Genomic DNA, 22,975 nt, shown 5'->3' with positions numbered 1-22,975 from the left:
CAAAATATGATCTGCTATCAAATAAAGCTGTTTTATACATCATGCTGTAGAATCACAGGAGGACTACTACAATCAATAAGGTGAAATCTATAACAACCTCACCTTCGTAATCAGCGGATCAGTCCACTAGATGTTGATAAGGCCAACATCAATACACAACTATCAACACCTCATCATATCTTTCCTTGGCTTTTATTGCCATGACAAATTTGTCTTAGTAAGACATGGTTATAGCAGCTAGAGAAAATCTAATGTTAAATAAATTAAGCGTCAAGAGCCCACCTAAAGTATACACTGATCACGATCATGGTAACTTCAAATGAAATATTTTTAATAAATCATCAACATCTAAACCTCTGTTACTTCTCAATAAGTCTGATTATGACAGAAAAGTTGTAATACCAGTAAAGCTGGTAATGCTGTTTGTGGAATGTTTAATCCTCTGCTGACTGTTTACAGTAAGATCTCGCAGTCAAATTTACTACACAAAAATGTAAAATTCTGTGAATTACTTTATTTTGATTTTGCACATAATGATATAGTGGAGACTGGAGATCTGTTGTGTTTAATGTTCTGTTGGGATTTAAAGCTTTTTTCTGTTGAGTTTTGTGGGTCACCATTGTGCTGAAGAGTAGAGCCTGTGCTTCAGTCCAGGATGAGCAGAAAAACACTGATGTTATGCTGCATGTTGCTTTATTTAAAGGCAGTGACTGTGTAGTTGCTGATGCATTGATGATCTTTTTGTTAAGTTCTTCGTCTCATGCATGTGTGCTGTTGTTAACTAGGATTTAGTTAAATTGATGTTTCTAGTTAACTCATTGAAGTATTTTTCTTAGTGGACTCAAATGAAATAAGCTCACAGTAAGTATTTAATGGCAACTGACAAATCAATTTCCTCAAATGAAATGAGTTAGGCCTATCTCAGGTTTTAATTCAGTGCATTATTAATAACAGTGACATACTGTAAAGATTACGTTAAAGAACTGTAAATTCACAGCTGCTCTTGTTTTGCTGCTTTTACATGTGTGCTGTATAATTTTAATTGTAATTTATGATTTACAGTACTCTTGTAAATTTACTGGCTTACTGGCAACCAAAATTGCCAGTAAGTTGCTGTAAATTTTACAGTAGGATAGGATTTTACAATTTGTTACAGTAGGATTCACTTAAGAAACAGCGCATTCAATTCAGAATCTGCAAATGAGACTGTTAAAAGCCTTGAAAGCGTTTGGTATGATCAAAGCCATTATATGATTGTTTTAAGAAGCACATGTGATTTAAGCTGACAAGTTGGCTTTCTCCAATGATACAAATATGCTAAGGTTGCCATTTCTGAAGTTTGTCTTCAGGACTTAATCATTCAGCAGACTTTGGGTCTGCTTGCCTAATACATTTATATTTGAAAAAAAAAAAAAACTGCTTGCCTAATACATTTATATTTGACACATATTTAATGTATTCGCCCTTATCAACAGCACCCAGGAAATTGGCTTTTTGAAATACTGTCATCTTTTCCTTTAATAACCGTTTTGTTTTGTGTGTGTGTGTGCCTGCATGTATGGTTTATGAGGACACAAATCTGTATAATGACATGGGTAACGTATATGGTTTACAAATAATGTTTTATTAGCAATGGTCGGGAGGAGTACATTTAGAAAATTAACCTAAATAAAACGGGAGGAGAACATTCAGTTAATCAACTCAATTAGCTATATAAGAGGTATATATACAGCAGACTTGCTTCTGTTCCATGACAGTTTTCCAGCATCCCTTCACCACCCCATGTCCTCACTTCTAACTACTCCTATCCCAACCTTTCCCAAGCGAAATTCCGAACTCGAAGCCCTCCCCTCGGACAGCACGCCAAATATGCATAACCTTTACTCTATCTAATTATAGGTTAGCGTGAATTGGCTTAAAAACATACAAAACCGTTTTTTAAAAAAGCACATTAGCAATTTGGGATTTGATGTCTCACAAATTTAAGAGTCTAAGGGTGAGGAGATCGGTGCAAAATTGCCACCCTTTATCTAAAACTAATATGTTGAAAGAGCGTTTAGATCCCCAGATGTGCAATGATGTCACAGTTAGGTGAGCAAAGAGCCACTCCTTACCCAGTGGGTATGTGTGTGTATAACGTGAAAGAGATTCATTTATTTGCTCGAGATGGTCTCATTTCCCTTCCCTCCCTCCCTGCAGAGTGACTCTGGAATGAGACCAGCATTCCAAATATCCATGACTGCAAGTGACATAATCCATTAGCTTAGCTTGCAGGAACCACCAATCTGTGACACACAGTGAGGAGACAGAGACATTGATCATCTGGACGATTCCTGATGGAGCTTGTGATACAGTGTAAGCTGTAAATGACTCATCTTATTATTTTGACTTTCCTGCTACTTGCCCTGCATGTCAACCTCAAGAAGTCTTGATTCACATTTAAAGTTCATGATCATCTATAAATCAGCTTGACCTTTTAGAAGGAGTCTTCATTGTTTTGTTTTAGCGAAAGTTATATTGATATTTCTGTTCATTTCCAAGTTCAAATAACAACAATCAGACAGCTTTGGACAGTCCATGCTATTTTGTACAAATGCATCTGTCTCTTGGTAATATGGCAAATACTAAATAGTAGTCTGTTTTAGGCAAGTAAATCATCCTTTATGCTTTTACAAAATTGTCCATTTTCCTATTTAACCTATGATGTTAATCATTTTGCACATTGTTGGGCCTATGCATTTCAAGGTAATAGTTCAATTCCAATGTTTGCTTTTTTGTTCATATTTTGTATGCTAAACAATTTTACTATTACTATTTTGGGTCACCACTGTCAATTGGCCATGAAAACCAGTTGAAAACCACTGACCTAGAAACCTTCTTTTATAGTGTTGCTGATATAACAATCAAAACATTCACACAACGTATTTGAGTGACATGGCCTACATATCAAAACACCTTAAAAGTCCACAATTCAATTTTGCTACTGTCAGGCCCGTTATATTGGTCCAATCTGCCGGTTCGCCAATACACGGGGAAGGTATCACGTGTTCTGTCCTCACTCATGCAAAGTATTGGTTGGTTAAATTTGTACATTAATCATATGTATTTACTCGTTAATTCATCTGACTCCATAAATGAAAGGTTTTAATAATATCTGTGCCTCACTAAAAGTGAGCGAATGTTTGACTATTCCTTTTAACCATTAAATGAACAATGTCAAGATCACATGTAACAATTTATTATGTCAGGTAAATGTATCATGCCAATTTCATAATCAATTCAAAGATAATCGATACAAAACATCAAATGCTCTGGAATAGAGAGAAGATGCAAACCCAACTTTAAGAAATACGTGAGGCTAAGAGATCTATATCTCAGCCTCACGGGCCAATCTGAAGTACAGAAAAAGGCCTCGATCTCCCTGCTGCATTTCCTTATATAGACAAACTTTCACTTGGAAACATGTGCTAACAATAGAAATTGGCATTCAGGGGTAGCACCTCTTAGGGGTGTGTGACCATTTGCTTGAGAGACCATCTTCCTTTTTGTGTCAGTTATCCATAAACTCTTAAAAACCTTATTACCATTTGTTTTAACTATTTGGAAAGGAGACATTCATACCAGTCACACTGTGACATTTTAAATGATACCAAACATGAAAAATATTCTGTGTTAATCATTCACATTAAACTATATGTTTTCTTGGGTGAATTCAGAGGATCTGAGTCTGAAAGTGAGGGGGTGAGGGGAGAGGGAAAGAGATGTAGATTTGGATGACTCAGAGGTGAGACTTTCGTCTTGATGGTGCATGAGGGCCAGTTCAAATGGTAATCTCCAGAGAGGTCCTTTTGTCCGCTCAGGGTCTGGTCACCCCCGAAACAGACTGTCCGGAATTTCCTAATTTATCAATTCTTACACTACACTAAAGTTAAAGCGAATGAATAACAGAAATGTAAAAAAAAGAAGAAGAAAAAAAAAGATGTTAACATAGCATTGTATTTTAACTAAAAAACCTTCCTTCACTTGCACCTTGTAACTAGGTTAAAATCTGAATATAAAAACGGGCTCCATTTGAGGTTCTGAGGACCAAAGAGGGCACACATCAAGGAAGAGCAAGAGATTTTAGGGAAAGTTAATTTGCTGAATGACAGAAAAGTCTTTCTTTGAAAAAGGAACAAAGGAGATTGAGTATAGGGGCACAGGACTCCCAAGGGGGAGGCATGAAGTCAACTTCACATGCTAGATTACTTAAAAGCGTGAGACAGCAAGATGAAAAATTTCAAGGGCTGTTTCCCTCTGGACTATTTCGTGCTTAGCAGAGAAACATGTTGGTAATACAGGTAATACTGTGCATAAGCAATACTTCTTTCGTTTGTTTCTGCTTCTTCTTCGCCTGTGTTTAAAAAACCCGAGATTCTGTTCTCTTTCAGAAGATGTGTCATAGCCATAAACCTACTGTATAACAGTCAAAACAAAAGGCGCAAAAAGGCGGAAGTGAATTTTTTGCACTTCCAGTTCCATCACCCCGAAGTCAATGGGTTTTTTGAACGAGGTTTTGGTTAAATGGCTGAAATAAGGTCCGTGGTGAACACAAGCTCAAGACACTTTCGCGTTTTATTCTACGACATAAAATAGATCAGTATTACCCCACTCGTGATTTTTTTGAAGCAGTTACGTGTCTTGAAAAAGATGTTAGCTAACAAGTGGCTAAATGGGCACTACAGAGGCTGTCGAGGAGATTAAACGCCATCGTGCCGAACAGATAAGCTCAGTCGGCTTTTACAACCTCATTATGCTTATAAGTGTGCTCTTATAAACTATTCTAACATTCTGGGAAAATGTTTTTAGATAAAAACTGAAAGAGTTGTCAGAAGCTTAGTGGTAGTGACATTGAATTTGTGGGGCCGTGGTGTAGTCTGTGTTATAGTCTATCTTTAGCTTTTTACTTCTGGCGACTGCATATAGGCTTCAAAATTCCTAAAAGTTGTGTTCTAGTAGGCTACGATGCATCATTGAAGAAATCAGCTAGCTAGTCACGACTGTTTCCCGAAACTGTATTGTTGCAAATTTTCAGTTATTTTGCTTTATTTCCAGATTCAATCATAGGCTCGTTCTTATAGCGTTAGCCTCATAGCATAATTGCCCAAGTCATATAAAAATGACTTAGGCAATTATGCTATGAGGCTAACGATAGGCTAGTGCACGTTCGCACATGCGCACTCTTTGCTTTAAATCTCTTGACAAACTAAAAGACGAAAATTACATTTGTATGTATTCTAAATAAAAGACACAGGTTGTACTGAATGTCAGCTTGCTTATTTTGCTCAAGATAAGAATTTATTTAGTCCACATGTCATGCAAACTAGAAACTATGCTTCTAACCACAGGTCGAGAGCTGTCGTAACTACACAACTTTGCGATGCTGTTTGCGAATGTTCGTCCCCATGTGATTCTGATGACGCATGAAATTCAGATGGAGGACACAGAGTGAAAATCAGAATGAGATCATGGAGGAAATACTGTGCTGGTTTAGAAAGGTATTAACAGAAAATCAAAACATTTGTTGCACGTGATCCTTATGTTATGAAGAGGAGCGATTTTTCTACTGAATTGAAATAGCCTACTTGCCTGCCATCGAGGCGGTAGATTATAGAGAATGTGAAGCTATTGTAACGCTTTGTTGAGTTCTGGTCTGGTTTGTTTATATCGCGCTGCCTTTCTGCTAGACAGTGAGTTTAGGATTTGGATTGTCTTTCACGATTGTGAAAAATTTGGCCATTGTAGGTCATTCATGCTGCTTTGAGAATTGCCATAGAAACACATCATCGTTCAGGGAGAAAACCTTTTTCGCCTTTTCTACGTGTAAAAACACTATTAAGGGAAGCAGGTTGAGGAGGTGACGGGAAGGTAAGATATGGCGCCTGGCGGGGAAGCATTGCGCCATAAAAGATGGAAAATTCTGTCAATGGCGGGGAAGAAGTTAAGTAGATTCTAAATTTTATAAGAAATAGAAAATTAAAGTAAATTCCTATGTACACTACCAGTGGACTAGCCTACACAAAATGAATTATATGTTTTCTTTAGAAATCAATATTTTCAAACAGTGTATAAGACAGTATAAAATTGCACTCAATCAAAAGAGTAAACACGCCTACAAGCCAAGCATACTTAGAATACTTTTTTTTAAGTATATCACTATCAAAAGATTGAGAACATGTAGGCTTATAGGCCAAATATACTCTTCTTTTCTTTCTTGTGTCACATTGACATTCATTGTTCAAACACTGTTATATGTGGAAAAATTTTTGTACATTAGGAGGACAGTTTTTAGAAACCAATATATAAACAATTTAATATCTAAATCTACTTTGGTGTCAAAAAGTCTAAGATTGCATTGAAAATCTGGGATTTAAAATCTTATTCAGACTTAAAAATAAACAGAAAACTTTAGGATTAAAGATTTAAAGGTTACTATCCTCATAAACATAACCACAATACAATAATATATTGTTTTAAAAATAGCATTTTGTCTGGTGGTCTTTTGGACCCCACTCAGCGTTTATAAGCCTACTCACTTTTTCCATTCTAGGGGTCCTGTCAAAGAGTTTGTACCCACCCACACATCTGCCATTACATTTTTTTTGTCTGATGCGTTTAAACGTCACATCCAAAAGTTATTTATCTGAGGTTTCACCGCAGTCTTGTCAAAAATGCAAACATTTTAAGTTGTGCACAAACAAAATATTGTATATATTTTTATTGGATTTTGTTGCCTAGGCATGATGCGTCACACTCTCTTCTGCTGACTGGTATTTCACACTGGTTTTGTGGCTTTTGATCACATGATTGTTAAATGGAGAACAGGAAATGGGTTTGAACTGAAACTTGTGACATTTCAACAAGTGTCAGCTCATTTGTAATTGACAGTTGAACCCATGTAGCCTTAGCCTATGCAAATCATCCAATAGTTTTTCCACCTTACACTCTTAAATGTTACCATTGTCCCAAATTAAAAAAATGAACATATTGGCTATTACTTCTTTTTCTCTCAGAGGACTTTGTAGTGTCTTTGACAAAGTCTGAAGAAAATGTGTAGCCACTATAGGCTAGGTAACTAGCTATAGACTGCTGACACCTGGCAGGATAGAGGATAAATATTTGCAATATTCATGTGTTTTGTGTTTACAGACAATTTTTTTCAATAGTTACATCAGCCTATGTATTGTGATAGCCAGCATATTCTGTCTGCTGGCAAACCGGCTACAACTCAAGATGGTCACAACAGCTACAGTTTCATGTTCAGATCATTTTGCAATAGCTGAATCATAGAAAGACACTTACAGAACAGAGGTGTTTTGTGAGGAGATTGATGCCTGCCAGCGATTACTGAACTCTTGGCAGGTAGACTGAGGTGGCAACGGTTCCCAGGAGACTGTGGCCACCATCTGGACTGGAAAGAGATGCAAACAATCCCCCCTTCACAGAGTCCCTGTGCGCTGCTGTGCCGGTCTTGCATTAAGAGGTAGAAGTTAAGTGGAACTGAAAAATGATAATGTGGCAAACGTTCCAATTAGGCTTACTCAGGCTGATGAAAATAATGTTGAGTACTATCCTCCACCAAAATGACATCTTGTCATTACGTTCTCTTTTTTTCTAAAAATCAAAAACATCTCAACAGCCCCCAAACTTTTAAACTGTAATGTAAATTTCATTGTGTAATGGTGAAATATCTGTGGAAATATTGTATGGAATCTATGGCTCAATGCCATGATCAACAAACAATAACAACACAGTTACCAAATTGTCTGCATAGAACAAATAGAAACAAAGATGAAAAAACTGCTAGTTCACCCCAAATAGGTTGATTAATCCTTTCATGCATGAATTATCAGTCAGGATTTTTTTCCTATGGGGTTTTATTGCTCTAAGGGCATGAAAAATAGATTTGAAATGTTTTTTTGTTGTTGTTTTTTTTTAACACATTTTTCAGATGTCCACTTGAGTGGATAGCATGCATTTAAGGTTTAAACTGAAGAGATATTGTATTAAACATAATACAGTAATAACACAGCAATACTGTGTGCATTTAACAAACCAATCAATAAAATTATATAAAATCATGTGAAAACTATAGAAAACATAGAAATGCGAAATATTGCAAAGGTAATTGAACTCCATACAAGTTGAACTTCGCAAATCTTTGATATCAGAACATGAGGATGTGATTCCATCAGAAATCTCTACAGCCTGTCAAGATACAACTGTGGAAACCCAACTCAGATGCTCCCTCACCAGAGTATGTCAATTTACCCTTATTAGATGATAATTCTGATTATGTTCAAGATGGACACATTTCTACCATAGATGTCCTCTGAGAAAACCTAGCGATCAGGTGTTTTCAATCTCATTTGAAATGAGTAGTGTTGGGGGTAAGTTAACGCATTACAAGTAACATGCATAACAATCAGATTACTTTTTTGATGTTACGAGTAAAGTAATGCTTTACAAGTAACGTGCATCAAGTAATCAGATTTTTTTAATGTTACGAGTAATGTATTACAAGTAACATGCATTACGTAATCAGATTACTTTTTGATCGATCAAGTAAAGTAATTCATTACAAGTAATGTGCTATATGTAATCAGATTACTTTTTGATGTTAGGAGTAAAGTAACGCATTACAAGTAATGTGCATTACATAATCAGATTACTTTTTAATCTAACGAGTTATGCATTACAAGCAACAAGCATTACGTAAACAGATTACTTTTTGATGTTACGAGTAAATTAATGCTTTAAAAGTAATGTGCATTACGTAATCAGATTACTTTTTTTGATGTAATGAGTAAAGTAATGCATTACAAGTCGCATACATTATGTAATCACAACAAAAAAGTTACTGCAGATTAAGTATTTTCAAAAACAAGTCGCAGTAATAGCATGAATTGTATCTGAAATGATGCATGAGGTCCGCTATAGTGGAAAGATGATTAATCAGAAATTTCTCAATCTAAAATCAATACTTGGAACAATTTACCTGTGATAAGACTCATTAGATATTGGTTGATGCATATATATATATTTTTTTTTTTATCAGCAAGAGTCTCCTAGTATAGAAGGAATGGGTGGATATTTCGGAGCACCTTGGCATTTCTGACTGGCCAGGGGAAAAAAAAAATCGACACACAACGGCTTGCCATGAATAGGATGATGCACCAGGGTTCAATGCAGAGGTTGATGTGCAACTATGCCAGGGTTCACCAATCTCGGTCCTGGAGATTCTGAACCACTGAGACCTCGCAGACCATTGTAATTACTCGAAGATTCATTCAGCATTGCTCACATACTTCCTGTTGTCGAATGCGCATGCGTCGCGTCTGAACGCGTTGTTGTCTTTGGAGCTCCATCGATTTGATTTATAATTCTTGATTTTACTCTTTAAACTTACTTATAACAAACATTTTCTACTTTTCCTCACTGAGAAGCACTATTGCTCAAACCTCATAGTTACAACGCGGACTGTTGAGCAGACGCGTCTCAAGCCTGTTAGTGATCCAACGCTGGATACTCTTATAGGTTACGTCCGTGGATCACGGCTGAACGCGTCTTCTCAACACTCACTTACAAACATTTTTCGCCTATCGTGCGTCTACTCTACACCCGTACCACTAAAAAGACGGATTATATCTAAGACTTCAGTCATAAATTAGTATTAATATTGTTAGCATCACTGGTAGCGTAGTTGCTAACTTACTGTCCATCTGTTAAAATGGCGAATATATCAGATGTAAGTAGTCTACCTTTTGGTGCAGGTGAAGACACATTTGAGCTGCACGTGGTGCAGTCTGAGCTGGAAGCTGTTGAGAAACAGATCCACGACCTTTTAGTGAGACAAGCCGAGCTGATAGACCGGCGGTTAGCTCTTGAAACATCACGCGCCGATGCACACAAATCAGAGATTAACGTTACTAACCCGCTGATTCCGACCTCGTCTACTCCGTGCGTTACTCAGCATCGGTCCCGAGCGCCGAGGTCGCGATCAGCCATGGTCTCGTTCACTCCGGCTCCAACGCCACCACGAAGCCTGGATATTTCCGCAGCGGAAGACGCGAGTCAGGTCTAGACCAAGACCCTCTCCGACCCTCCCGGTTTTCGAGTTATCCACACAAAATCGCTTCTCCCCTCTTCGCGAAACCGAACGCGATGCTGTGATCATCGGCGATTCCATCGTTCGGCACGTCCACGCTACATTAGGTAAGAGTAAGGTGCACAGTCACTGCTTTCCTGGTGCTCGTGTTTCTGAAATCGCTGCTCACGTTCCCGAGATTCTGAACGATAACGAGCGCGTCGGAACTGTGGTCTTGCACGCGGGAGTGAACGACATCAGGCTGCGCCAGACGGAAGTTCTGAAGAAAGACTTCAGGAATCTGATCGATACGGTACGCAGCACATCGCCTGATATAACGATCATTGTGTCAGGACCGCTTCCCACGTACCGTCTAGGACATGAAAAGTTTAGTAGATTATTCGCGCTAAATGAATGGTTAACGTCATGGTGCAATGAGCAGAAACTGCTCTTTGTAAATAATTGGAATCTGTTTTGGGAGCGTCCTAGGCTTTTCCGTGCTGATGGCTTACACCAGGGGTGTCAAACTCATTTTCACTGAGGGCCACTTCAGCATTATGGCTGCCCTCAAAGGGCCGGTTATAACTGTAAGACTTTTAAAATGTTAATATATTGTCTCTTTATTTAAGTTACAAATATTGTATATGGATTTGCAGGGGTGTTTCTAGGTTTTAAAAACATCAGGGGATGAGCCCGAAACATCAGGGGCTGGGTAATAATGATTTGATACAGAGAATAATGTATATTGTATATATGCAGGGGCAAACTGGCTCAAAAATTCAGCCCTGGCACTGTAGCCACACCAGCACACATTACCACACAGTCATGCGTATTCAAATGTGAGTAGTTAGGGGGGTTCGGGGACATGCTCCCCCGATAAAATTTGGATTTCTCGGACCTACATATGTGCATTTTAAGGTGTTTAAAGGCCAAAAAATTTGGATAACAATAGCTTTAAAAGCATGTCAGTGGGCAGTAGCATAAATTATTTGTCAAGATAACAGATTCTTAAAAATGAGAATGAGGATAAATGTTGCATATTAGACTAAAAAAGGTCAGAGAGAAAATTAAAGCACCATGGTACAACAATACTATGCGTGTTCTAAAGAGAGAAACCCGTAATTTAGAGCGTAAATGGAAACAAACTAATCTAGAGGTTTTTAGAATCGCTTGGAAAGACAGTACGTCACGTTATAAAAAGGCCCTAAAAGTAGCCAGGGCTGAGCACCTCCGCAATCTAATAGAAAATAACCAAAACAATCCTAGGTTTTTATTTAACACCGTGGCTAGACTAACAAATAAACAAGCGTCACCTGAACAAAATATTCCGTTACAGTTTAGTAGTAATGATTTCATGAATTTTTTCACTGAGAAAATAGAAAACATCAGAACCACAATTGTAAACGTTCAATCCTCAATCGCGCCTTATAACTCAGCCTCGATTATCACCCCGCAAGAACAATTACAGTGCTTTACAACTGTAGAACAAATAGAGTTAAATAAACTTATCACTTCCTCTAAAACAACATGTTTATTAGATCCCATACCAACTAAACTACTGAAAGAAGTGTTACCTATAGTGGAAGAGCCTCTCCTCAATATTATTAACTCGTCTTTAACTTTAGGTCATGTTCCAAGAACATTTAAACTGGCAGTTATAAAACCACTCATTAAGAAACCACAATTAGACCCAAATAACCTAGCAAATTATAGACCAATTTCAAATCTTCCTTTTATGTCTAAAATACTAGAAAAAGTGGTGTCTGCCCAACTAGGCTCTTTCTTACAAGAAAATTACATCTATGAAAAGTTTCAGTCTGGATTCAGGCCGCACCATAGCACTGAAACTGCGCTCGTTAAAATCACAAATGATTTACTCTTAGCTTCTGACCAAGGCTGTATCTCAATACTAGTTTTACTTGATCTTAGTGCTGCGTTCGATACTATAGATCACACAAAATTATACTGGTGTTCAAGGACAAGCATTAAGCTGGTTCAGATCATACCTATCTGACCGATACCATTTTGTCTATTTAAATGGAGAAAAATCAATCATAACTCCAGTAAACTATGGAGTGCCGCAAGGATCTGTGTTAGGCCCTCTATTATTCTCAATATATATGCTGCCTCTTGGAAATATTATAAGGAAACATGGAATTAGTTTCCATTGTTATGCTGATGACACTCAAATATATATTTCATCACGGCCGGATGAAAACGCTAAATTATCCAAATTGACAGAGTGTGTTAAAGATATAAAAGATTGGATGACGCGCAATTTTCTTTTATTAAATCCTGACAAGACAGAGGTAATACTTATCGGTTCAAAAAACCGCCCACAAAACCTCTCACAATACAACTTTAACATAGTAGGATGTCCTGTTACTTTATCCTCTACAGTAAAAGACCTGGGTGTTATACTTGACTGCAACCTGTCTTTTGAAAATCATATTTCATATGTTACAAAAACAGCCTTTTTCCACCTTAGAAACATTGCTAAGCTACGTAATATGCTATCTGTTTCTGATGCAGAAAAGTTAGTTCATGCGTTCATGACCTCGAGACTAGATTACTGTAATGCTTTATTAGCTGGTTGTCCTGCATCCTCAATAAACAAGCTACAGTTAGTCCAAAATGCCGCCGCTAGAGTTCTTACTAGATCAAGAAAATTTGACCATATAATACCAATTCTATCATCACTACATTGGTTACCTATAAAGTTCCGTATTAATTACAAGGTATTGCTACTGACTTATAAAGCCCTAAACGGCTTAGCTCCAGTTTATTTAACGGATCTTCTATCGCCCTATAATCCAGGGCGAGGCTTTTGGTCATACCTAGGATATCCAGATCCACCAAAGGAGGGAGATCATTTTCACATTTAGCTCCAAAACTCTGGAATAGCCTTCCTGATACTGTTCGTTGCTCAGACTCGCTCTCCCAGTTTAAAACTAGATTAAAGACGCATCTCTTCAGCCAGGCATTTATATAATATTTTTAATCTTACAGTTAAATCCGGTCTCTAGTTCATAAACGCCAGAGGAGAACTGGCCCCCGACTGAGCCTGGGTTCTCCCAAGGTTTTTTTTTTCTCCATTAGGTCACCTGATGGAGTTTTTCGGTTCCTTGCCACTGTTGCCTTTGGCTTGCTCAGTTGGGGATACTTAATTTAATCAATCAATCAACAATACTATTGATCAGCATTACCAAACGTGGACGTTTTCCACTAGAAACAAACACTGATGTACTATTTTATTTAATACTGTGAAGCTGCTTTGATACAATCTGCATTGTGAAAAGCGCTATATAAATAAAGTTGACTTGAGGGCCGCTGTCCTGCAGAGTTTAGCTCCAACCCCAATTAAACACACCTGAACGAGCTAATCAAGGTCTCACTAGGCATACTAGAAACTTTCAAACAGGTGTGTTGGAGCTGGTTGGAGCTAAACTCTGCAGGACAGCGGCCCTCCAGGACTGATATTGGTGAACCCTGAACTATGCCATCAAAACTCATGCAAATGCAAGAAAATGCTTTCTTAATAATAGCTGTCCACTGTAGACCACTATGCATGAAAGGGATCATATAAAATAAGATCAGTAGCCCTGACAGGCAATTTATGGTGCATGAGTAAAATTAATATCATATTTACAAAATATCTGATGTCTTTATTCACAAGGGCAAGTAAGTCTGACAACAGAAAAATTCATGATTGCTTTTTTCATATACACTTTAGTTAATACACTTGTGCTTAATTCTCAGTGAAATTAAATTACAATAATATCAGTGGGAACCTCAATATTTACACAGACAATTCAAGTAAAATATAATAACAGCACTAATACATGTTATCAAAGAGGCAACTTTTTTGAAATTCTCAGATGTGAGTTAACATGAAAATATTCACAGCTGAAAGAATATGATTAAACATAACCAAAAGACCTGAAATGTCATGATGTTAACTACTAACTTAATCTGTATTTCAGTCAAATTAAAGTGTGCTAATGTGGTGTTGTTTTTTTTCATTATATGATTGTATTTTGAATTAACAGATTTGTGAATTAATAATTCAAGTATTTATTGTGAAGTCTCTGTCAAAACAGCTACTTTTGCCACGTCAACTTGTGCTTTAACCAATGGCGTTTTGGGAGGAGGGACTTCCTGTTTTTCTGTACAATGGCCTGGCAGATGGGGGTGATAGGAGTTTTTGTGAAACCTGTTTGGATTTTTTGCAAATCTATTTCCTAGTAGCACTGAAATTACACCCTTTACATTCACCTAGATAAATTAATAAATCAATAATTGATTTAGAGAAACAAAAGGGAAAGAAAAACAAAAGCAATTCCACAAATACCTTTTACGTCACAAACCAATTCAAACAAAAGCTCACTTTATGATTCACACAGAGTGTGATATACATGTTGACTTATTCCATCAGATTAGGCAGAGTGAACAAACTCTTTAGTGGTTTGCATTATCACCATATAATCATAGCTGTAAGTATAAAACTATTTTCGCAATATTGGGATCAAAATATATTATATAAGGGATGCAGTTATTAACATAATTCATAATTCTTACAATTAGGCTTTAAATGTCTTTAAAAAGTCATAAGCACAAAGTTTGTGAGATAAAAAGTTCAAAGACATACTAAAAATACCTTAAGCCCACACAAGTCCACGGCAAATCTGCAGAAGCCTTGGTTTGTATAAAAATCAATGTGGAACAAATTCTTCATCATAGAGATCCTGTATCAAACACATATAAAAGAAATGCAAAGTCTATGTACAATTAGAGTCCGCCACAGTTTGGCATCTCACAAACGTGCAACACGTGCAGACAGATCAAACGTCATACTGAAGTCCGCGGTTTTCTGATGACTAACTGAACAGGACCCTCAGAGACCGTTTTAATGATGTTCCAGGCATCATAGTGCATAAGGCCTTGCAAAGACCTGCCGTTGATGGCTAAAAGTTCATCTCCGACATCAATGACCCGGGACTGCTCAGCAGCTCCTCCTGTGTGGTGACAGAGAACACACAATCTGAACTTTCCACTTTTCATTTATTGTGCTCGGTGATGGGCTAAGTGATGCACAGATTACACCTTCTGTCTCCCCCTGGTGGACATCTTTAAATGTTTGAGTAGAGCACTCACCACAAAAAATGCGTTTTATGTAGAGAGGTCGATCTCCATGGGCAGATGCTTTGCCTCCATCTAGACTGAACCCTAGACCAGCTGTGGTCTTCTGTAACTCCACACTCAAAGCCCCGTCTGGCCCCACTTCCACACCTACAACACACCAAGCAGCCAATTAGGAACAGAAAAGGTTATTTTTTTGGAGATTGTTAAATTATAAAATTCACAAAACCACAGTCAACAAGTTAGTGATTGACAACGAGTACATCTTTGCCATGAGAGTGATAATGACTCCAGACACTCACTTGTTTTATGTTCCCTGATGCTGACTCTGTGGCCAGGAGAAGGACAGACGACAGTCTGAAGAGGAAGTTCTTGTCTAGTTGATGTTGGCTCAGTGTTCTTGTCTTTCTGGATGATCACTAATGCTTGTCTCGGCAGTCTGGTCTGATGAAGGCAGGACAGCGCCTCTCCGTGTGTGATCCCACTCAAGCTGGTCCCGTTTATTGACAAAACCCTATCTCCTCTGTGAATGGTACCTTCCACACCTGCCACCCCTCGAGTGAACACCCGATGGACCTGTGGAAAAAAAAAAAAAAAAAAATATATATAGTTTAACTTAGTTTAGACGGTGAATTAGTTTAATAATCTTAGTTGATTCTATACAATACTACTGGTTCATTTAAATACCACAAGGGGGTGACAATGTGTAATTAAAAATGCTACTGAAAATGGCTACTGAATTTTCCATTTATTTATTATTTTTAAACAAATAAAAGGTTTTGCCTACAGTAATAGATTTCTGCTCGAGATCTACTCCTCCAGCGATGCTGAAACCCAGTCCAGATCCCTGCTCTTTGGTTAAGATCACAAAGTAAATGTCATCTTTAACCTAGATAAAAAGATCAATGAAAGACTGGTTAACCTTTTTGAAATTAAAAGAAATATATGAAGCTATGAATAGGGCCCATAAAAATAATGACTAAAAATACACTGACAAAATAAAGTAAAATAAGAGAAAAAAGTTACAGTTAAGTAATAATTGTGAGCTTTATAAATATGCTCCTTTTTTTGCCAAAACAAAAGCATTTCTGTAATTGCTTGAGCTACACCTGAAGGCAAAATCTTCCTCATCCCTTAAAAATAAACTTTTAAAGAAACCTTAAAATATTATCTTTTTAAACTGAAATGAAGCCTGAAGACCTGATAAATTACCTCTGAAAGAGTTTTTGTTTCCTGTATGAGACTGGTCACATTCACTTTGGTTGTGAGGGAACACAGAAGATCTTGCACTTTATTTTGGTCCAAAGAAGAAGATTCAAGGTCTTTCAAACTGTCACAGGAGACAAACCGATATCAGCTGTAAATGTTTGTCCAAGCCAGGAATGTATCTAAACGTTATCAACTAATGGTTGTTAAAAATATTGATTGAGGTTTTTATGAGGAACATTTATGCAGAAATCAATGACGGTGTCATACAACACAACACTGAAATATTTACTATGATATGTGCTGAAATACATAAAAATATAAAAACAAAATGAGAAAAATAAATACAAAACTAGACAACATCTATTTGTTTGTTGAGGACACGTAAAACATTGTAATCCATCTACTATCAACTTTACACATATTCTTTTCATTGCACATTATAACCAGGTCTTTACTCACCTTATAGACCAGCATGATAACCCTGTGACCTGGTCTTCATGTTGCTCTCCATTACTGGTTGAACCAAGATCCCCAGTGTCAACACTGCTCACCCTGGTCATCATTGAGCACTGAAGGCTGTGTGGTGCTGTCTCTATGGATCTGCAAGGGTGGATTTCCAGCTCCGTCTTAAAGATCACATTTCCAGGGTCACTGGTCAAATCCTCAGAACACAACTTGTCCAGTTCAGGCATGCTCAGTGCCCTTATCTCTCTCAATTTGGAGCGTGACAGGCCTCCATGGGCACGGGCATTGCGGGAGCGCAGTACTGGTGGCGTGTTTACGGTGGCCTGGTTCTGAGAGGACTTATTTCTTACCTTGTCTTTTATAACAGCTTCTGTGGTTTGGTTCAAAGGAGTGGATTCAGAGTTGGTGGAACTAGAAGACAAATTCTGTGGATATGGTAGAGATGGAGTTGAGCTCAAACTGTCTACACATGAGCTGAAACTCCTCCTCAAAGAATGACTGTCACTGGATTGACTGCTAACAGATCCAGCATACCCAGAAAACCTCCGGTTTAGAGGTGACTTGGAATTAATAGCATAAAACGGAATGTCTATACACCTTACGACAGATCGATCAAAGCTGGCCAGATTCTCAAAGGACTGGATTCTTTGACGAACTGAGAAGGGGTTTGGGTCAAGAGACCCATTGGTGTCTGTAGAGCAGCTCCTACGTTCTAGTCCCCTTAGGTACAGTTTGGATTTGTTTGACTTGAGACTAGAAGCAGCATCTTTATTATTTGAGTTCCTAAAGAGACTTTCTTCCTGGCCATTGCAATGCATTTTCTCAGCAGTTTCATTTGCCTTATTAGCACCACTATGCTGTGGACAACTAGATGAAGTATTGGTTGATTCTAATGGGATTGTGTGACTTCCAAGAGAGGGGTCAGAATTTGATGCCTCCCAGTCGACTTGATCAACTGGTACTGAGGCCAAGCTTAAATGATTTGCATTCACGACTTCCTTGCGCATGAGCACAGGTGTAGACGATGAAGAGGATGAAAGTCGTACCTCAATGAACGTTCTTTGAGTGCTGACAACAGTGACCTCCGATTTCAAGACTTGCTCCTTTAGATCCAAGACTTGTTCCTTCTTGGAAGGCTTGAGTTCTTCTTTGGTTGTGTTGATGGGATTTGCCTTCAAGATACTGGACACAGTTGGCTGACTTTTGTCAGTTTTACAAGAAGAAACCCTGATCTTCTCAGAAGGTCTTGTTAATTTAGGGCTACCAGTTGGTGTGGTTCTTTTGGAGTGGAGTTTAGGAGACTGACTTGGGGAGCTGAGAGCTTTTTTCTGTACTGGACTTTCAGCCCTGGGCAATCTAGTGACAGCTTGTTCTTGGTCTTTGGATTTACTTTTAATACTTAGACCCTTGAGTTTAGAAGAGGCGTTTGACTTTTTCTCATCAACTTTGAGTCTACTTCTCAGCAGGGGCGAGACAGGAGTGTCATTTGGGGTTTTTGTTCCTAAAGATCTGACACAACCCGTGGTGGATTTACTCTGGTTCTGGGAGAGGGATGATTTCAAGTCAAGTATGGGAGGAACTGTCTCTCTCTCCTTGTCTTTTGGAGCAAGCGTAGAGGAGACCTGCTCACTAGTTTTGCCACTGGTATAATTTGATGCTTTGGGGTCTGACACAGTCGACCTCAGTGGCACTTGTTCAGTGTTAAGTTTCTCTGAGAATCGGGATGCATCTGAGAGCAACTTAGCAGTCCTCTCTTGACTTTTCAGGGTGACGTGGCAGTTGCGTTGAGTAACAGGGGAACAAGTGACACCTGGTGTCTGGCAGATTTGAACAGGCTTTAAAATGGTTTCACATTTTTCATCAGTGTTGCAGTTTGATAATATTCTCTGAGATGCACACATTGCCTCCTGTTGTGTGGGAGCGTGTCCACTATCCCCATTTAAAAGAACATCATCTAAAACTTGAGGGCAAAGCGTGTCAGGTAACTTAATGAGTGAATGATTGTTCTCTTGTGAATCCTTGTCTTGCACTGAGGGTGATGGAGAATTGTGGCGATCCATACTAGCAAATGTCTTGTCAACAGTATGGCTACTGTCAATGCTATTTCTTTCTTGCAGAGTACTGCCCTCTGATTGGTTGAATGCGGGCTGACTGACAGTGCTGATACAGAGCTCAACCTCCTCTTCATCCGAGTCAGTGTCCTGAGGATCCTCACAGTGACCTTGAGACATCTCTATTTTGACAGCACTGCCTGCAGAGTCGCTCTCAGAGTCACTATCCTCCACCAGACTGTACATACTTGGTTTCTCTCCATGGTCTTTCTCTAGAGGGACAACATCCTCTCCCAAATTACTAAAGTTTCTTGAGTAACTATTTAAAAATGTCTTTCCTACAGGAAAATGGCAAGCGTTGTTCCCCACATCTAGTGCAGAGAAATCCAGAAGGTTTGGTTGTGATGACGCTGCAGTCTCTCTGTCATCTACTTTACTGCACTCTTCTGTTGCAATTGTGTCTGTATAACCCAATACATTTTGGTCTTTTTCATGGCTTTCTGATGAGTTCAGTTCAGCTATTACATCATCAATATTAGTGACAGGCATGCTGTTGTTGTGGATTGCTAATGCCGTTTTTGCATTTGTTTCTGATGATGGACTTTCTTGAGCCACAACAGAAGTTTTGTCCATATGATTCCTTTCCTCTGGAGGAGGTCTAGGTGCCTCCAATTTTGATGAGCCCTCGCAGCCAGAGGACATAATCAAGCTAGAAAGTCGATCTACAGCTGCAAATGTGGACAAAAAAATAAATAATATATATATATATATCAATTACTACAAATGTACAGGTCAGTTAATCAACACTGGTTATCACATATGACAATTCCAACTTCAAATCAATAATACGTGGTTAAAAACCTTGGCATAACAGTAAAAGAGAATCACTGGATATGACTCTACATCAAGATAAGTCCTACCATATAAGTGCACCACAGAGGTCTGAAAGACAAACTACAAATTGCCTGTTTTATAAATCAACATTCCACTGGAAAATATTCATACTAACCCTTTTCCAGTCTGCTTAAAATATGCGTACATAATTACATTAAAAGAAAAGCACAGCAATTTCCTTGCAATTCATTCCAGAGTCTGATATTTCACAGATTCAAAAGTTGTTCTGATTCTGTTGTTCATTAGTGCTGTTCAGCAAAACAGAACCAAACCCTGTGGAAAACTTTGGACTACTATGAAACAATTTCTCTGAGAAAAAAGGTGAGTCTCACTCTGAACATACCCAGGGATTGATGGGATACAAAGACAATCTGCAGAGAATTTTTTTAATTGTTTCCAATGATGTAACACTGGCATCCTGGAGGCATATTTCCTAAGACTTTATTAAGTTTTACCTGAAGCAGACACCTCAGAATATTCTATTCACAATTTCCTGAAATATTTCATGCATTCAAAAGGTATTTCACTGGACATAACTGAAAAACATAGACCTTATAGTGCACTCAACATGTGTATGTTATTCTAAATATTACACACACAACTGATAAATGCTCATGCTTACATAAATGTATATGAGCATATGCTGTATATGATGAACATGATAAATCACATATAAACATGAGATGACGGCAGGTTTAGACAGACAATGACAGACGCATGACATTAATTCACTATATTTCACTTGTTCCTTGAGGCTATTGCTCTGCATAATGAGATTCAAAAGTAGTAAGAGTAGGAAATATTTTGACCAAAATTAAATTTGAATAAAATTTCAATGTGTCAGTCAGAGCAATAACACCAAATCTAGATACTAATTGACTAACAGCCTCTAGAAAGCATTAGCGCTGTTACTCTACACATCTACAGTGGCTACGGTAGTAAAGTAATCAATAGTCACCATTGACAAATAGCCAGCAGCCTGCAGTTCCCTTTGAGCTGGAGAAGGGTACTGCCAGAAAGGGGAGGCCTGTAGCACTCCTATCTCTTTAAAGCAGCATGGGAAAAGACAGACTGATCTCTTTATTGCAGAGGCAAATCTACCTGTCCTAATGGTCTTTTGTAAAGGATATACAAGACCTGTTTATCCAGCTAAATTGAGATATATTGTTTAGGAATCAGCTTTGATTCTGCTATAGCACCATAGTCTGCAGCAAGGGAGGAGGGGATATGGACAATATTTTAACAAGCCATCTAGAGCTTTATGACACTATATGTAACACAGAACTGACTACTATTCTTGATGATAGCAAAATCATATGTTGATTTTTAGATTGGTTATGTAAATTGGGACCTGTGTGAGTATATTTTACCAATGTAGTGTACAGAAGATATTTGATCAGATTAGGGAAAATAGCTTGTGAGTATATAAAAGTTATGTTTTAAGGAGCTGTTTATTAAAAAATGAAGCTGTTTAAGGAGCTGTTTATTAAAAAATGAAATCCCTCGTGCTGATTCAAACCCCTTATGACTTTCTTTTTTTCCACAGAACAAAAAAAGAAGAATTTTTGAAGACTAATTTATATTCAATTACAAAGAACAGAGTCAACAAGGATGAAAAAGCACCATAAAAGCAGTCTATACAACCTGTGCACTATTATTTGTGAGAGTAATCATACTGGACCAGTTTTATGGTGCTGTTATGGCTAATTTGTGTTCTTTTTAAGATTTAAACGTCAGTCGCCATTCATTGTAACTGCATGGAAAAATTTCTCCTTGTGTGCTCCACTAAAAAAAGAAAATCATGTGGGTTTGGGACAACATAAGGGCAAGTGAATGATGAGAGTTTCATTTTGGGGTAAACTATCTATTTGAAGGGATCACCCTTCTTTTGGAAAATTTAAATGAGCAGACATACATTGGAAAAAAAAAAATCACCAAAGCTATAATAGACTTATCATCAGTTGACTTCAAGAAGCAATAGATACGCTGGCAACTCACCTGAGACTGGCTTCTTAATCTCTAAGTTCAATGTGATTGGCAGGTTGTGCATGAGGTCGCAGATCTCCTGATAGGTGGATGTACACACAGGGGTGTCACCAATTGTTACAATCTCATCACCAACACTCATCTTCCCTGAGGCTTCCTGAAGGAATAGATAGGAAAGAAATGGGTGAAATACATTCATCAGATTTAAGCTTCAAGCACAGATTCAAGCACAAACATCTGTGTGCATTTGGACACCTGCCTGGCACCAAGTATCATGTAAACAGTAGGTATGGGAATTGTAAAGCATTTAAAGGGCCCCTATTATGCTATTTTAAAGTTTCCTAATGTTGTTGTGGAGTCTCCTACAACATGTTTACATGCATAAAAGGTAAAAAAAAAGTGTTTAATTTCCTCATAATATACATTTGCACATCATTACATTTTCAATGATTCTCAAACGACTTGTGAGATGAATCAATCTCTCTAAATCCCTCCTTTCCGCGAGCTACTCTGCTCTGATTGGCCAGACAGCTCAGTCTGTTGTGATTGGCCTACCGTGTACAGCACGTCGGAGCTGTCCTGAGGCTTCCTACACTGTAAACTAAACACAGTAATGAACAATGACGTCTATTTGACCATATCAATGCGAGCTCGAGTCCGATGATGAAACATTGGAAGAACTAGTTATTCAACCCGAACCTCCATCACAAGGACGACTTGAGCAGCAATGTATACATTAGCAGAGCTCTGGAGTGAATGATCTGATGTAACATAAACGCTGGTAAAACAAATATTTCCTCAAAGTAGTGAGAATGACAGATAATCTGCATTAATAGACACAGTTTTAGGTAATAGTGGTCCACAACTGATTAGCAGAAGTATTTCAGTAAGACAGTGATAATGTGAGTTAGCCAATTAACAGGAGACCTACACAATCTAAAACTCAAAACTAAGTTTTTGAACACCATCTTTCAAGAGCAAGCGGTTTGTGAATCCTGCATTGAACTCTGAGATTTGAGAAGCAGTCGTCAGTAAAATAAAGGGAACACAGCAAAAGTTTAGGATTATACTGCTGTGATATCGTGGTAAAGATTAATTTTTTATT

The 22,975-nt window shown here is 38.0% G+C and overlaps 1 protein-coding gene across 3 annotated transcripts in view; it reads right to left on the bottom strand.

The window, feature by feature from the left end:
* Positions 1-13,624: 13,624 nt before the first annotated feature.
* pdzd2 (PDZ domain containing 2) overlaps positions 13,625-22,975 on the bottom strand; it is a 79,230-nt gene continuing 69,879 nt past the window's right edge. For all 3 annotated transcript variants that reach the window (XM_079873182.1, XM_079873183.1, XM_079873184.1), the window contains 7 exons: positions 21,883-22,027; positions 16,934-19,718; positions 16,478-16,595; positions 16,053-16,154; positions 15,568-15,841; positions 15,281-15,415; positions 13,625-15,141 (listed from right to left, as the gene is read on the bottom strand). In XM_079873182.1, the coding sequence (XP_079729308.1) occupies positions 14,975-15,141; positions 15,281-15,415; positions 15,568-15,841; positions 16,053-16,154; positions 16,478-16,595; positions 16,934-19,718; positions 21,883-22,027 (3,726 nt within the window). In that variant the 3' untranslated portion in view covers positions 13,625-14,974. The remainder of the gene's footprint in view (positions 15,142-15,280; positions 15,416-15,567; positions 15,842-16,052; positions 16,155-16,477; positions 16,596-16,933; positions 19,719-21,882; positions 22,028-22,975) is intronic.

Source organism: Squalius cephalus (genome assembly GCF_949319135.1).
Source record: "Squalius cephalus genome assembly, chromosome: 5".
NCBI classification, from domain to species: Eukaryota; Metazoa; Chordata; class Actinopteri; order Cypriniformes; family Leuciscidae; genus Squalius; species Squalius cephalus.
The sequence above is the reverse complement of the archived record's forward strand: the minus strand, read 5'-3'. Positions and strand labels throughout refer to the sequence as shown.